This window comes from Apium graveolens, chromosome 7 (assembly GCF_009905375.1).
Source record: "Apium graveolens cultivar Ventura chromosome 7, ASM990537v1, whole genome shotgun sequence".
Lineage (NCBI taxonomy): Eukaryota > Viridiplantae > Streptophyta > Magnoliopsida > Apiales > Apiaceae > Apium > Apium graveolens.
The window spans coordinates 56624118-56641801 of NC_133653.1; the positions used below are offsets into that span (position 1 = coordinate 56624118).

The following is a 17684-nucleotide window of genomic DNA, read 5'->3' on the forward strand; positions in this document are numbered from 1 at the left end:
GTTAAAGCTAGAACACCACTGATATCTATTTGGATTCGTCCTGAATATTGGCAGTAAACCTGTTGTAACTCATAATAGCTGAAACAAACTTGCAATTAGTTGGGTGGGAATGAAATTGCAATGACCAAACCGCATTATCCACCAATATAACTTGGAGAAACCACATTGCCAACATATTGTGGGCAGTTGGCCTGTGATTGCAACTGGCTAATGGTCAAATCCAGCAAATGTTTTGCCATACTATCTTCAATCTTCATTCCAGCCCTATAACATAACTAGTAGAAATCAACTCATCTGTGTATCTTCGCATCTACATAAACGTGAAAAAACTTCTTCACAACTAGGTCGTTGATCTGGTTCAGCCCAACAATCTGTCACAGTATCATAAAAATAAGATTAAAAATATATATATATATATATATATGTTCTTAGAATGCAATTTTAGTGTTTACAGGTAAAATCAACGACAATTAGAATACTATTAAACAGACCTGCAATTAGCTCACCCAAGGGACCATCAGGAATTTCTAGTCTAGATCCATCATGAGCAACTGCATATATCACCTGTATGGCAGATACCAAACATAGTCAAGCTGGGATCCTTAGTCACAACTATCATAGTGTTTCTCTTCAATCTGTCTTTTTCTCAGCAAATAAAATAAGTAGCGATAAACCACTCACTTGAGCTGATGGTACACCTTGCCATGGTCTCTTAAGAGTATACATCTCCCATATTATGACACCAAGGCTAAAAATATCACATTTCTCCGTAAATGGTTCATTTCGAATGAGTTCTGGGGCCATCCATTCAGGAGTTCCTGCAGATGAAGAAGCTCTCATAGGCGTCATGCTTAGTACACGTGAGAGCCCGAAATCACAGATCTTGACTGTCCAATATCTGCTCACTAAGCAATTCGCACTTTTCAAATCACGGTGAGCTACTTTCATTCGGTGTATGCACATCAGACCCCTTACACATCAGAAGAAAAATGCACTTACTTTATTCAACAGGCATAAAAAGGGGTTGTAAATCACTAACCTTAACTAGCTTTATGCGAATGCTGTATAACATATTTATACAAATATTTTATTATCTTTGATTCTTTTCTTCCTAAAATGTCAATCCAATTTAATTCCAACTAAAGTTAATAATATACTCCCTCCCTCCCATAACTCTTCTCAATTTGACTTTTCAACATTAAACTTTGACTATCAATTTACTAATTTAGAAATACCCATTTACGATTTCACCAATTTATAAATTGGTTCATGAAATAGGGTAATCAAAATTAACTATGATAATTTTCAAAAAAAATACCATTATATAATCTGTTTAATTTGATGGTAAAAAATGGTCAATTTGACTTTGAAAAGTCAAATTAAGACATAAATTATAGGAATGAGGGAGTATTTTTTTTTAATAAATCTAGGTTATTTCAATTCATGTTGTATTTTTGGAATGATAACAATTCCTGATATGTTATGGTTATTAATTTGTTCTAATCATATATTCCTAAAATTCGGTAAATTCTAGTGTAGACACTTGTTGGTATTATATCAGATTATTTGCTGTCATCTTTTTTCTTAAAAAATGAATAGAAAATTTCATTTTCTTTTAGTATTATCTCATGTTTAGTGTTATACTGTTAATTTTTGATGATTTAATTATAAATTGCTTACATTATTTTAATTTTAATTTTTTGTTTAATCTTTATTTTTTCCTGAAGTATTATGCATGTCACGAAACATTATTATGAAGTTTTTATAATAATTGAGCTTAATGGTTATCATTAATATATAAATCCTGATTTAGTTTATGCCATTTTTGTACTTAAATATTAGCCTTTTATACTTTAAAAACAGTAATTATAAGACTTATACTACATTGAAAAATATTAACTTGTGATATTGTTATATATTGAAGGTTTTTTTACCTAATGTGTCGGAACCTATCATCAGTCGACCACATCATATACAAACATATATAATTTTTTTCTTATAATATTATTATTTTATCTAACATGATGTGTACAATATAATTATTATAATATTATAATCAAATTAATTAATCTTTTGTAATTTTATATTAGACTACACATTTATGCATTTTATAATTAAATTTTAATTTTAACTTGAATTGAATATAAAGCGTTTATTAGTTTTAACTTTTAAAATATGTTTTTATATTCTACATTATATATCTTTATGTACTATGTTATTAAATCTTTTAGTCAATGTGTAGTTGGAGCCATTCCATACAACATTAACCCCTTTACTCCAATTATATATAAGGAAATAATTACCTAACTGCTAAAATAGCACCCTTAGTCATGCTAGAATCTTAACTGATCATGGAATTAATCAGGGCCTACCAAAGTACAGGTGTTTGACAATATTAAGGTAGCCAAGTAAAGAGTATGACTCATTGACTCTATGATTGTCAAAGCTCATTTGCTTACATATTTAGAAAGTGTTTATTTATTTCCTGGACTGTGCATGTGAAAGAATTTTAGATTTTTGTACATTGCATGGTATATACGGTAAAGTTTTAAGGGCATGAAAGCATAAGTGCTATGTTACAGTGGGAACTAAGTGCAAAATTGACACAACAGACCTGCATATATCACACAACATTTTGAGTCTCCTGCGCCAGCTAAGTCTCTTTTTCTGTCCACTAACATGGATCAGATAATATAGAGATCCCATTTCCATAAATTCAGTGATCAAGGACAAACGAGGAGGCGTTGTGCAAGCACCAAGAAACGAAATAACTGAATATGAAGAGATCACTTGCTTCAAAACTACTCACATAAGTAAATTGCATTGTTGATATGGAAAAGTAAGAAAAAACTCCTTGCATCCTAAACAAGGTCAGGTTCTCCTCCAAAGGCTTAAAATGAGAGTCTAACGTTGTGTTTGGTTGGGGTGAATAAAATACGAAGAAATGAAATGAAATTTGAACTACAAAATGGGTAAATGTTCAACACTCGTATTCCTTCCTCAATTCTATTCCTAACAACCTAAAGAAAAGTTAAAACCCCCAAATTTAAAAGATATGCTCCATTCTCCATCACTCATTTTCTAGCCAAATCTCAGTACAGAAAATTTGCCGTCACTTAACTTTATTTCAAATCCTCCCTCTTAACTCTATTGTTTCACTTCAATTCCATCCATCCCATTCTATCCAACCAAACACAACATAACTTAAATGATTGCACCAAATTTGTCCAGTTTACTCTAATATGGCCACTCGCTAACTTCAAACTTCCAATAAACAGCATATTCTCATCCTTAAGTGGACGGATAATTTCATATTACTACAAGTTTTAGCACAATGTATTTGGGAAAGCAACAACATAAAAGAATTTATACAAAATACATTGAAGTTAAGTTGATTACCATTTGGGTGGCGCAGACGGCTGAAGAACAAAACAGAAGTTAGCTGACGAATAAAAAGTGAGAAGGGAAGGTGGTCAAATACAAGGACAATGGAAATATAATATTTTTCGTCACGTAACTTATGTTTTTAACATATTACTTTTACTGTGATAAGAAAAGTGCATAAAAAACTTTCTTGACCAATATTTAATGTACACATATCAATAATAATACTGTAATATACCTCAATATGGATATTTCGTTGCAGAAATCTTCAATATTATCAACAGTCAGATCTTGCTCGAGTAAAACTTTAATTGCAACCTCTATTCCATTCCAGTGGCCACGAAAAACTTCCCCAAAGAAACCTGTCAGGAAAAAAAAAGTTTTAAAAATTTTAAACCTCAGAAAGAAGATTCTTATACTTGGAAACTATAAGTTCTGCTTAGCTAAGATAAATAATAATAAAAGAACATACAAGGTGTCATATAAACCACAGTTTACTTAAGTATTATTTAAAACCAATAGCCATTATGTATGTATCTTGGTACGTGATATTATACTTTTGTTTGTGTATGTCTGAGCATGTACGCTGTCCTCTTCTTTCCAGAATCGTGCCTTTAGGCTGCCAGCACTGCTATGGGATTTGCAGATATTATTTCAATAGAGACCATATACACACAAACTATTCCTATCTAAGCTACTACTTTGCTTGCTCAGTATATCGCGTGGATAAGAGTTCTGTGGTATCTATAGCAGGTCGGTTTTATAGTGAACTAGAAAAGTTGCTGTTTAAGATATATTCCCTCAATTAAAATATGTTACCCACAATTCAACAATTTTAAAACATGATGCAAATATGTCTACATATCATAATGTAAAAAAAGTGTATGAATACAACTAAACTGAGTTTCGGAAGAACATTCAAAAGAATAAATGTAAGAAAAAAATACTAGTAGTTAGGTAGATGTCTTGAAAAAACCTTTCCAATATTTAGCAAAAAAAAAAAAAAACCTTTCCAAGTAGCCTGAGAACTTTGCAGCAAGCAAATGTATAATGTATGTAAAGTTTTCAAAAAAAAATTGTATTTGTGGGAAAAGCTAAGACTTAAGCTGGAGCTGTAAAGCTACTGCCAAATCAAGAAGGATGCCACTAAGTTCAGATCCTAGGTAAGGACAAGGTCAGCTAATCATTACTAAATTTAAAGAAAAATAAAAGAGGTGATAAACTGAAAGAGAAGAAAAAAGAAGATGCAGCTATGAAATTTATTTTGATCAGTGAGAGCTTCATGCATTCAGTTTTATTAATTACATATTCTTCTATTTCATTGATATGGAATGGATCCAGTACATGTGAGATCACACCTAAAGGAATCATAGTTTATAAATAATAAAGTATACCTATTCCTACACGAGGTCCGACTGTTAACTCGGAAATATCAATGTTCCATTCTGGATATGGTAGGAGAGGCTTATTCAAAATTTCTGATGATCTAATCACATTATCCCAGGTCGAGATCATATCAGTGCTGCTCACATACTCTATGGCTCCACTCCTTTCAGAATCAGAGGAACTAAATTTATGAGGAGACGAAGGCAGTGAAATCGCTTTCTGATAACTATTTCTTTTCTTTAGAAGAGTATAAGCTGCAAAACTTTCACCAGATAACTTATCACGCTCATCTTGATGCAAATCTGAAACCTGTAAAGTGATGAAACACTTGACAAACACTCTGAACCAAAAATTACTCAATTGATAAAAAATGCACTCAAATAGGATATTGCACTCAAATAGGATATTTAACATGGGCAATCATATATCATTACCGCGATAGATTGCACGAGATGTACAACATTCTTATTTTGTGTACTCTAATAAAAAAAAATTACTTATACACACATTTACTTGCAGATCAGGATTGTTATGATCTTCACCAGCAGAAGAACTGCTTAGTGCATCGGCCTCCTTGGGAAGGTTCTTCAAGGTCTCACTCATTGCTCGCACAACTCTACACGGAGATTCACAAGACATGTGAATATAATATTACCCTCAAACATCACCAAAAAACAGTTCACTGCTTTACGTTGATGCTAATCATATTAAAGGATAACCAAAAAAAATTGCAAACTTTTGCTAATTTTGTAAAAAACCAGTAATCTATTTATTGACATATATGATGCACGTATGTCTAACGTTCATTTTCCTGGATCACTTCACTAAAACCTGCCACAGAAAACTAGCATGGTTGAATTTACCGCTGATTTTCGATAATTTAGGCCTAAATATCCAATAATCTAATCCAATCTAATTACTTTAAAATCTAAAAGGATCTGAGAAGTAAAACAAAATCAAGAAAGAAGAAACTTTTAATCAAGTTACAAAAAATCTGAATGTTTAACATCTTTATCTGCATTAGTATAAATGGTCAGGTATAGTATATGTCTGCAAGCAGCTTCCGCAGTGGACTAAAAAATAGGTTGGTTGTGTAATGCTCATTAGTTAGATCAGGAAAGCCAATCCAAACAGGTTGATTTCTGAAATTTTAATATCTCTGAAGTAAACAGCATGTCAACACTTGAGAATGATAACTAAAACAAATTAAATTTTTTGAAAACAATTTTTTTTGCATCACAGGTATCCCAGTTACAACATTGCAAAAACGAGCCTAACGAATTCAAGGTAAATATGCACCAACCTTACAATATCATCACTGATTTCAGGAATCATACTAATAGACCGCCTTCGTCTTCTACGAGATTCTGTGGGTGAGGCACCGGTAGACCTGTTAAAGTGAATGCCAAGATTATAAAACATAACCTACAATCGGCATCACCTTTCTTAAATTATATATACATTTAAACTCACTTGTTTTATTGCCAATTTATGGGATAGATTAAAATAGATTTTGTCTCTCTGCCTGTATACAACGCTCTCGCACTTCACCTCACAGCACCGAACACAAACTTCCATCTCTCTCTCACTCGACATATATTTCGTTTTGGAAAAGAACCAAGATTATACAAAGACAGCAGAATTTTATTTGAAGCTTGTTGGGATGAGCTTTAGATTAAGGCCTATGGTTGAGGAGCTGAACCACCAGCTCCTACATTTAAGGAGAGTAATGCTAGCTCTGAGAGGTACTAAACAAGACGAAGATTGGGAATGTTGTGTTTAAAAAAAAAGAAGAAGAGAGAATATAAAAAGGGTGGAAGGAGAGCAGACTACGAATTCCTTTCTTCGGTGCTACCTTTTTCTTTCCAAGTACCTTGCAGCAAATGCAAAAGTAGAAAAGTAGTCTATGTTTGTCTTGGGATTCATCATTTCTTCTAACTTCCCATTGCTCAAGTCAGTGTTTAGTACATTTCGATGACATCGATAATACATAAAGAGCAAGTGGCATTATATAGTCCCCCAAAATAAACTAGAAAGTGATAAAAAAAAAAGTAGTGAATGATCATTTTTAAAAGTTCAGTATGATAAATTGGGTAGAATAAACATTGCAGGAAAATACATAGCTTTTTCTAACGTTCAGGAGAGGACCTTTAACCGAAGAACAAAAATTGTACTATGCTAACAATGCTAATTGATCTATCACCTTCAATGCTGAATAGTCTTTCTTAAGCATTAAAAAAAGGGAAAATGGGTTTCATTTTATAAAAATCAGTTGCATGGAAATCACTTGACGAGCATGATATAACACAACAGTAACATTTTGGAAATATTAAATCACAATAAGGAAAAGGACAAACACGCAAACACACAATTTCTGTTAATTGTTAAACAGCGTATTTACACAGAAGTGCAGCTAGAATTAAAAAAAGAGAGAACCTTGATGCTTCTTTGAAATTCAAAAGTGAATCTGCATGACGGCCAAGATTAGATCTTCCGCGTCCTTGCGTGTTAGTATCTGGACTAGAAGTACTGAAAAGAGAGAAAGGAAGAGAAGGATAGAGTGGGGCAGAGAGAGAGAGAGAAAGAGAGAGAGCAGTTACTTAGCAAATTGACCAACAATGAACAAATATCTACAACAATCACGTACTAGAAGAATCAATCAATTATATGAGGTGGTTTGACTGCAAAAGAGACTTTCTGCATAAAGTGGAGTATACAAGTACAAAAGAAGTGTTCAACTATAATTCGTGATAAGAAAAAAAAAAGGCTCAACCATAACTTAGCCCTTAAAGTATGACACGCCATACACTTAAACCCTTGAACAAAAAAGTCGTATATTTTTACCTTTCAACTATAAGATTTGTTCACTTTAACCCTTTTGCTAAAATTTCTTCCGACATTCCCCTCAAGGGTTAAAGTGTTAAAGGGTTAAGGGGCAAATATAACCAATATATAAAAAAAAGGGTTAGAATGTATAAAACTCGTAGTTAAGGGGAAAAAATATATAGCCCTCAAGGGTAATATCAGAAGAAGTTTCAGAAAAAGGGTTAAAGTGCACAAAATCTGTAATCAAGGGGCAATAATATAAAACTTTTTTGTTCAAGGGTTTATGTGTACGTGTCATACTTTAAGGGCAGGATTATAATTAAGAAAAAAAAGTAGCACAAAGAAACTAATTTCATTGTGAACATATAAATAAGTATGCTAACTAAAAAATTGAAGCAGATACCAATGACACTTCTCGGAGGCTTGGTGAACACCTTCTATTTTTGTATAAAAGTGAGCCAGAGATACCTTAGAGAGGTTCTGTGGTGGAAGCAATTATTAACAAGTGGTGTTAAAGGAAGAACAAGTTTTCCAACAAAAAGGAGGATATAGAAGGCTACTTAGCACAGGAAAAATCTTAAAATTCCTCGCTGAATTTAATTTAGAAACATGGTAATTGTGCACCAAGATGTATTCATAAAAGAAAAACCTAAGATATGCAGGCACGTACATTGTAGATTGTACAGATATCCCCATGACAGTCATTCTAACTGGTCATGCATCAAATATTCACTTGAAAATATATTATACATGCGACAGAGTGTGGCATATAAATTAGTCATACTCCATGTATCATAAGCTTGTACTTTGAAAACCTACAATGCATTATGTGGTATGCACAGCATGCAACTGAATGCATTATAGTATCAATACAGGGTGTCAGTAATTAAAAAGGCCAAATGTTAAATGGTCAACATACAGTAGACAAGAATATTTTTCATTTCTAAGTTAAATGAAAACTTTCAGTACATCTCCATTATATTTCCAGGAATTTGCACGGACAGGAATATTCTTATTAATGTACTTTAGAAGAAAGAAACGTTAGGTAGAAAGAAGAATTACAAGATCCTAGTTTGTACACCATCCCACTATTCAGATTTCGGATGAATTGAAGGCCCAATCATTATGACTCCTTAAAAAACCAAATTTTTGGTTTTCCTTTAGAACTTCCCATGCCAGCCTCACGAAAGAGATAGAAATAAAAATTTGTAGACAGTTAATTTTATACAAACTAGTGCCTCATATGATATAACTGACGAATGAAGGACCTAACTTATGTCGCATAAGAGAAATAAATTAGACAGAAGTAACATTGTAATGATACCTTGAGCTACCTGTCCTTTGCTCAACGTTAACATTCTTCCCGCTGCGTACCCAGAATGTATTTGGCACGTAAGGTACACTATGAGATAAGCTGGAACATGGGAGAGTAAAGTTCAAAATGTCATACTTGATAAGACTACCATATACCTGGACAAACAGAAATTTGAGAAACAGCTAAACCGAGAAGAAAGCAGAAAAAAGTTAATCGCATACAAATAAATCAACAAGCAAGTTGGCTTCTTGTGTCAAACTTAATGAAGGTGTAGGGTCATTACTTTAGTTGTTCCTTCGTCATTGTTTTCGACCTTCTGTTCATACATGAACCAGATATTGCCACGGCTGCTTCTAGTCTACGCTGATACAAGTTCTGAGGGCTCTCGTCATACTCAGTACTGTAGACATAAGGAACTAGACCAGATCAGATATATGACATGGTTAATAGCTTTAAGGAACACAAGGCATCCTTTTCTCCCTTGTTTGAGAAAACAGAATATAGATATTGAATTGCATCCTCTTACCTTTCAAGATCAACATGGTCTAACAAGTTACAGAAGGGACTGGTGGGCTCAAGAGGCGAATCACATGAATCATTATCTGGAGATTCACATCCTCCGGAAAAAAAAATGTGAGACATAAGTATGGCTTTGGAAGAACATAGTATTAGCTGACCCGGATGACGGACAAGGTCAACAAGTGTTTCCACAGAATCTAACACCACTACCACAGACATGTGCTTATATGAGTCTGTTCTCTCCATTACTCCTTCACGAGGTAAACCCTAGTTATAGAAAAAAGAGGTGCAAAAAGTTAGAGAACAGAAAGTTAGCCTCAACCTAGGTAAGTGCTCGGCCAATATAGAAAACACGCCGAACTTAATTCTGCTGATAAAGTACTCAGTACTCACAGCAACAAGTGTGCTGTCAAGTCCTGCAGCATCTGCAAGAACTTTAAATAAGATTGCCCGCGGATGACAAGAACCATGCCTCATTTGACCCAGCACGTGGATACCTTGACTCTCCAAGGCATCTGATCCTTCCAACAATGCGTCTTTCACATTATATGGCTTGCAACAATCAGCAACCTGTGAATTAAAAAGTAGGTCAAGGGCAAAGAAAGAATAGATAGCATAAAATTTTATTAATGCAGATATGATAAATACAAAGACTGCTCGTTTAGAGTTTATCATGCAATAAGAACTACATAAAAACCACACTATCTTCGTCAAGAAAACAACTAAGGAAATGCAGGAGTCTGGAATTATTATTTATCAATAACACATAATCACAGAGGCCCGGAAAAAAACCTGTCCTGCCTGATATCATTTGTGAACAGAAGAAATTAAATACTCAGATTTATCAAATAGATATCACAAATAACACTTCTACTTGCCAACGACAAATAAGTAAATGATACCCATTCTCCAATGAATAACACTTATTGTAATTTTCCACTTCCTTACTGTTAATATCCCTTTCAGATTGTTTTCCTCCTGTATATACAAAATGCTCGATTAAGATGAGATCCTTATGTAAAGATAAATTTGAGCTGAAAGATCTCCTAAACACTACCATAAGTCCATCATTAGACAATTGGAATTAGCAAATAAACACGGAGTTTCCAGCCTCTAAAAAAAATTAAATTTGAATAGTAAGGAAGTGGCAAGTTACAATCACTGTTGGTATGTACAACAATAAATCTTGAATTAAATGACTAAATGAAACACACATAGAAGGTTAAGATGGCTTCCTAGAAAACAAAAATATGAAGATAGAATTAATCAGATATTTAGTCACTCATCCCATTTGATGACCGCTAAATCTCACTACAGCTTCACCAGTGAACAGAACATGCAACCAGTCAACCACTTAAAAGGTATCTTAGAAACTTCAAAAGGATTCTTCTCACTGGTTGACTTTTAAAGGAATAGAAATTCACTAGAATAAAGAACAGATAATGTCCACTTTCAGAACAACATAATGTTATTGATCAGAATAAATCACAAGGTCTAACTATACATACAGAAAACAAGACCAAAAAACACTAGCTAAATCTTCTTATTTTTTTTACAAAATAATTTGATGTTCTACAATGACGATAAATTATACATAAACCTAGAGAATAAAAAGAAAACTACGGAAAAATATTACTGTAATAGAAATATTGATTTCAGAAATACTTAATATAACTGGTCTAACTAGAACCAAGGTTCGATTGCAACAAGTGGGAGACTGGAATTGGGTCGTGTCGATTTATTGTAATCCGTCTGGGCTCTAGAGAGGACCAGGTATGGGATCGCTTTTCATGGTGACAAACAAAAAAATCTCTCTATAAAAAACTCATTCTAAATCTTTGCACCAATTAAGAAAACTCCAAACATAAAGAATACAAAGAAACTTACGGAAAAATATTATTGTAATGGAAATAGTGATTTCAGAAATACTTAATATAACTGGTCTAACTAGAACCAAGGTTCGATTGCAATAAGTGGGAGATTGGAATTGGGTCGGTGTCGATTTATTGTAATCTGTCTGGGCTCTAGAGAGAACCAGGTACGGGATCGCTTTTCATGGTGACAAACAAAAAAATCTCTCTATAAATATCTCATTCTAAATCTTTGCACCAATTAAGAGATCTCCTATCATAAGTGTATCGAATTAATGATCTACCATTTGTATTGAATTCTAAAACTTGTAATTTACCCTATTAATATTTATTCTATTTTTAGTACTATCAATTAAAGTTGGTGCTTCAAAACTATTTTTGCAAAACCAAATACTCCTCCAAAATCATACAAACAATCCTCAGTTTGACAAGTTCAAGTCAAAGCTATTATCAGCTAACTATGTCACTGTACACCATTTTAAGTATGCGTACAGAACCACACACACACACACACACACACACATATCAACCTTCCGTATCTCTGACAAGTGCATACAACTGTTTCCTATCAGTATCTGATTCCTGAACAATCTGTAACAAGTAGCAACAATACGTTTATGATTTATGTATAGTGTACGTCAACACATGAACAAAAACACCACTTAAAGAATAAATAGGATGTGAATTGGCATGTCAATCCAACTAATAAAGACCCCCTTTTCAAGTAAAAAAGTAGTTTAGAAGTGTTAGATATGTATGACTAGGAAACACACCAAACCAGCTATCTTTTTTATCACTGCTACTGGATTTGAGCGTAATCCTTTAACCAGAGTCAGAGTCAACTGCTTTAACATAGAAAGCTTCTTATCTTTACGCATATCAACAATAACAACATCAAGTGCAACACCCTTCAGATCCATAGCATAAAGCTCGTCAAGTGAAGGAATCATGTCGAAGAGCTCCTTGATTCCCTTCTCCTGCATAATAGTTCAAATGAAATCAGTTCTAGTAATGTCAATCCTAGCTCATAAGTTTAAAATTGAACATTAAAAATCAATATATGATTCTGAAAATAGATAAATTAAATAGTCAACACTAAGGAACAATTTTGTAATTAAAAAAGATTACACTATGTCGGTAGCATTGTTGTCACGGTGATCAACTAGTCGACGACTAATCAACTAGTCGGCTTGGGAAAGTCGACTAGAGAGCTCGACTTGCGAATTGTTGACTAGTTGGTCGACTAATCGGTCGACTAATCGGTCGACTTATCAACTAGTCGGTCGACTAGTGCAAAATCCAATCAAAATTTAAAACACACAAAATTAAAATAAATTCTAATAACCTACTCAAGTACTCAACATCAGCAACAATCAACATGCTAATTTCAACATATATATCTTTATGTGGGTGTGTTTATGTATGAATAAATTGATTAAAACTGATTACAAGTAAAATTTGTTTCTATATTTGTATAGTCAGCTTATCCATGTGAGTATATAGAAAGGAAAATATAGATGTTTGTGTTTAACATCTCTATTTTGTGATTGAAATATATGAGTATGAGAATGTTAGACTTTTGTTGTAGAAAGCCAAGTATATAAGATATATATATATATAATTATATATTATTTAATTAATTATTATTAATTTATCGACTAGTCAGCGACTAGTCCACGACTATTCGACTAGTCCACGAGCTCGTCCTCCATCAACTCGACTCGACTTGTCGACGTGACAACCATGGTCGGTAGCAAAGTAATACAAATTATACAATGGTAGAACCTCTATAATTATAAAGTTCCTCTTTCACTTGACAACTACATGATCAAATCAACTTGGAACATATGGTGTCAGTGTAGTATACTGTGCTCAATAATATGCAACGTGCATTGACTGAATACATTATTTGACAAGACAAAGATAGTAAACTTAAATGATTAAATGAATTAACTACTGCCAATTGATGGCAGCGCGAACTTAATGCAGTCTACTTTTACCAGCATACATACGTTCAATGGCTATACGATATTGCATGTCATAATAATATTGAGAGCAATAATACATATGACGACCATAATAAAATTTTCTATTCTTTCATCATATATCATAATTAAATATGTAAATTTGAAAGAAGGAACCTCATCTCCGCCAACTTAAATTTACAATTTCATTAGAAACTTGTAACAATTGTAATCATGATTTAAGGTATCAGTTTTAAACACAGAAATGGGTCTTAATTTCATTAACTTGGCGTTTGCAGCTCCATGACAATCTTTTATACAACACCTAAGAATAATAATACCTCCAAATTGATGCAACTAAAAGTCTCATGAAATTTAAGATAAAACTAGGAACAAAATTGGTTACAAAATTTAGCTTTTACGTCTCTACAGAAGATTGAATCCACGCGCTCCTCTAAGATGAAAGCTCTGGTCATTTCTTGGACTTACGTTAAGAACTGCCAAGGAATATTTTGTTGATTACCTATAATTAATATAAATAAATCATAGAGAAACAATGGCACAAAAAGCAGTGGAGGAAGGAGTGGATTCAGATACAGATAGAGTCTTCGGGGTCACCACATATACATGGCTAACAATCAGTTTAATAACTGTACAATGTCAATGTGAGAAAATATGAGATAGAATAGGGGTAACAAACCAATTGAGAGGCAGACAAATCTTGTCCCGGTTAGTAAGGAGTGGGACAACATGCTAAAAAAATAAAGTATTAGGTCCTGAAAGATATTTTATATTATATGCTTTTCTGAGATGAAGAGTTGTTTTGCCGCATACTTCAATATTTAGTTTTTATCCATTCATACTAACACGGATATCTACTCCACAATTGTAAAACTGTGTGATTAATTATTTTCAGCTGTTTTTAGTTTTCTTTGCTTTTGCTAATAGTTCACCTACCAACCAAAGGTAATCATCCCGCTTACCTTACGTTCATTCAAAAAATGAAGAGGATGTTTCCATAAAGACCCTCGGCTCTAACAATGCAATAAAAATTCATATACAAAATGTACACATGAGACAGATAAAATTATTAAGCGAGAACAACAATATAACAGATATCAAGCATGCAGTACTCTGGGTAGACCTTCGCTAACAGCGTAACAGTATGTAGTACCCACATCAACAACGAACGAAATTCTGAAACAAGTCAATGCGAAGAATGCTGGAGAAACTTGAGCAGTTATTGGTTTGTGGAAAAACACCAAAGTCAAAACATTTAACATGTGTTCACTTCTTGAATTAGTGATTTATGATGTGCATTCTTACTATCATATAAGTGTGTTCCTGCTAAAAAGAGAAAAGATAAAAAGTTGTTTGCAGCGGCATTTCTGTGAACTCACCAAGAGAATAGAATAAAAACCATTAGGAATAGGTTCAGAAAGTTTTCCATGGTCCCATAGAATCTGTGATGCTTTTCTCCCTATCAACCCCTCCAGATCACACTCACCTTTTGGATCCTTACTAGCTGAGGCTTCTTTTGAGTAAACCTTTGAAACTGCTACCGGATTTTGCATGAAGTCTAAATCACAGGGTGTGGAAATAGCAGCCACTGGTTTATTAAGCTTGATACCATCATGCCTCTCCCCCATGTCCTTAATGATGAAAATTCTGCAATCATTTTTTCACATCTAACCCACTAATAATGAAATTCATGTGCTGGCTGGCAGAGTATATGATTCACATCTTCCATAACAAGAAATATGTATAACCTGCAAAGATATGGAAAGAAAAGTTATTAGTTGAGCATGATGTTAGCTGGGTTAACAGTGATATGCTCTGGCCAGTTCTAGTCTTAAAGTTATGACATAAAATAACTCATAGTCTCAGGCATGCATATAACAACTTGAATCTTCTTGGACAAAAAATTATGCAAATAATTTCTTTGTCTTTATGAATTAAATTTGAAAAAAAAATCAAGAAAGAAAAAAATGAATACACATGCACAAATAGGATAGTGTATATCCACAAATGGAAAGTTTATGCAAGATAGATACAGAGAGAGTAATTTGCAAGTTCTCATTACCGTAGACTACTAATTGTTGTCTGACATGCCCACAAATATACACAAAGCTCTCTAAAAATGTTATACATTGGGCAACTCAATAATGTAAGCGAATGACCCCAAAAATCATTTCTTGACATAAGCGTGAGAAAAGATAATGGTTCCAATCGTACTTTAAGGATAGTTAAAGAACACACAAGCACTGAACCCTGTCGAAGAACCAGGGGCTTCGAATTTAGAATGCACGGATCAAATTTGAGGTCACTCCTTCTCTTAGCATAAGATACCATCCTAGGAGATGAGAGATCTTAAAAGATAGAAACAAATGGCCAGTAATGAAGTGAAGATGTCTGGCAATGTGATCCTACCAATAACCATAAGTGTAATACTGTTCTATGAGTTAGTCTATGACACTAAAACAAAGGATCCCCAAAAGTTACCTTCAGGTAAGAGAAGCTAAGACCATTTCAACTGAAGCCAGGTTCTGTTGTAGCATGGTCATTCTAATTTGGTGACACTGATATGTTAGATGCCCACTAGAAGTTTAGAGTTTCATTTAAGCTTTTGCTTTTAAATCCTTTCCGAAAGTATTTATGGATCACATATCTCTAAAAATACTTTTTACGATAAAATAAGTGTCCAACCCTTATGATAGTTACTAGGCAGGGAGAACAAAAAAGAGTACCAACCTGTAGCAAGTCGCCATAAACCTGCTAAAATATGGAAAAGTCTTGACTCAGAGTTTTGTTTATATTTTACAATATATTGGTAAATTGTACTCTCTGCGTGGATAGCTTCGAGAGAGATGTATAAATATTTACAAATTGTATAAACCAGATAAAATTGAATTTAAAACAGAAAGTACTTCCTTTATCTTTTTTTTTGCTAAATAGAAAGTACTTCCTTTTAACATTGAAGAGTAAAGACACTATGCTGGCCTCTTATTAGCTTCGAAATTTCTCTAGCCACAATGCACTAAAGAATGAACTAGTCATATTGCTTTTGGGTTATGCATACAATAGTCGAGTTGAGGGGTGTTCCGAGTATAACTAGTAAATCAATTATGTAATATTATGAAAACTAAAACTCAAATTTCAGTAAACAAGAGAAATAATAAAGTAAGTAATAAATCTACCTGCTTACAGTATGCAGTAGGGGAAAAACTAGTTGGACACATACCTAGGCTTATGAATGTAAACCGGATATATCTAAAACCGAATAAATATCAACTACTCATTAAATATGTGAGGACCCTTTGACATGCCGTCCCACATCATTTCACCTACAACATTCTCTGTTAATGGAAATCACCGCTCCACCATAACATGTATACAACTTAAAACCATTTACCGAGTGGCTGCCTACACTTACAAATGAGTAACATTATCAAATTGCATCCAATGATCCAACATATGTAAAATAACATATACATCTAATTATTTCACAATAAAATAATATACCGTAACATAGAAATAATTAACCGCCGCATAAATAGAAATTCCTTTAAAACGAAAACCGCAGTAATCTATAGTTGTATACTAAAAAGCATTAAGCCATTGATCCATCCAGAAATTAACAATCTCTAACAAGTGACTACATACACAAACAAACGATCAACCTAATCAGAATCCTTTGAATTAGATATTAGTTAGATACGAAACGAAAACAATATCAGGAAGCTAATGATTAACGCCACATTGCCACATGTTAATGATCAGGCATATAATGATATAATTACATCTACAATTCACTGATTGCAATCACACTTACACTAAACAACAATAAATATGTCAGGCGATGAGAACAATAATCAGCTATCGAAAATACATAAATAAAAATGTACATAAGCAATGTATAATACATAGAGAGGGCGATGAAATGTAAAATTACCGGTGATTTTAATTGTTTGTATTTGTAAATTGTGGTGTTATAAATGCATACAAGTGTATGTGTGCAAGTAATTAAAAGTTTGTGTAGAATAGAACGACAAGTTTGAAGTTGGGGAAGAAGTGACAAAAAATGATAGAATCCCGAGTTTAGTGACAGGCAGGTGGGGCGATTGTATCTATGCACTATTTAGATTTGTCATTTAAATTTTACTCCCATCCTACTCCCATCCTCCCAATCATTTATTTACACTTCCATTTTTGAAATGTCAAATTCTTAACATTTAAAAATTTACCAAAAATAGTAAATGTGTTCCATTATTTTTCTACTTTTCCCCCTTTTCACATTACTTTTTACTCCATTATATTCTTTTTATACATTAAAAATTAACGGGTCTTACTACTTCACTTACTTTTCTTTCGCTTTTTCACTACTTTATACATATTTCTTAATTTTCGTGCCCAAACCAA

At 33.3% G+C, this 17684-nt stretch overlaps 1 protein-coding gene across 6 annotated transcripts; it reads right to left on the reverse strand.

Annotated features, from left to right (window-relative positions):
- Positions 1-234: 234 nt before the first annotated feature.
- Positions 235-17376, reverse strand: LOC141671328 (uncharacterized). 6 transcript variants are annotated; one of them, XM_074477521.1, is made up of 18 exons: positions 17218-17376; positions 16507-16688; positions 14666-15034; positions 12075-12278; positions 9824-10000; positions 9438-9697; positions 9195-9311; positions 8921-9010; positions 7207-7299; positions 6074-6160; positions 5278-5386; positions 4779-5079; positions 3623-3746; positions 3400-3419; positions 2615-2771; positions 682-970; positions 492-564; positions 235-371 (listed from the first exon to the last, which is right to left on the reverse strand). In XM_074477521.1, the coding sequence occupies exons 3-18, from the start codon at positions 14912-14914 to the stop codon at positions 286-288; spliced, it is 2436 nt and encodes an 811-aa protein (XP_074333622.1). In that variant the 5' UTR covers positions 14915-15034; positions 16507-16688; positions 17218-17376; the 3' UTR covers positions 235-285. The 6 variants fall into 6 exon arrangements, with proteins under 6 accessions (XP_074333622.1, XP_074333625.1, XP_074333621.1 ...); XM_074477524.1 differs by lacking the exon at positions 16507-16688 and having other exon boundaries at positions 5284-5386; XM_074477520.1 differs by lacking the exon at positions 16507-16688.
- Positions 17377-17684: the final 308 nt, after the last annotated feature.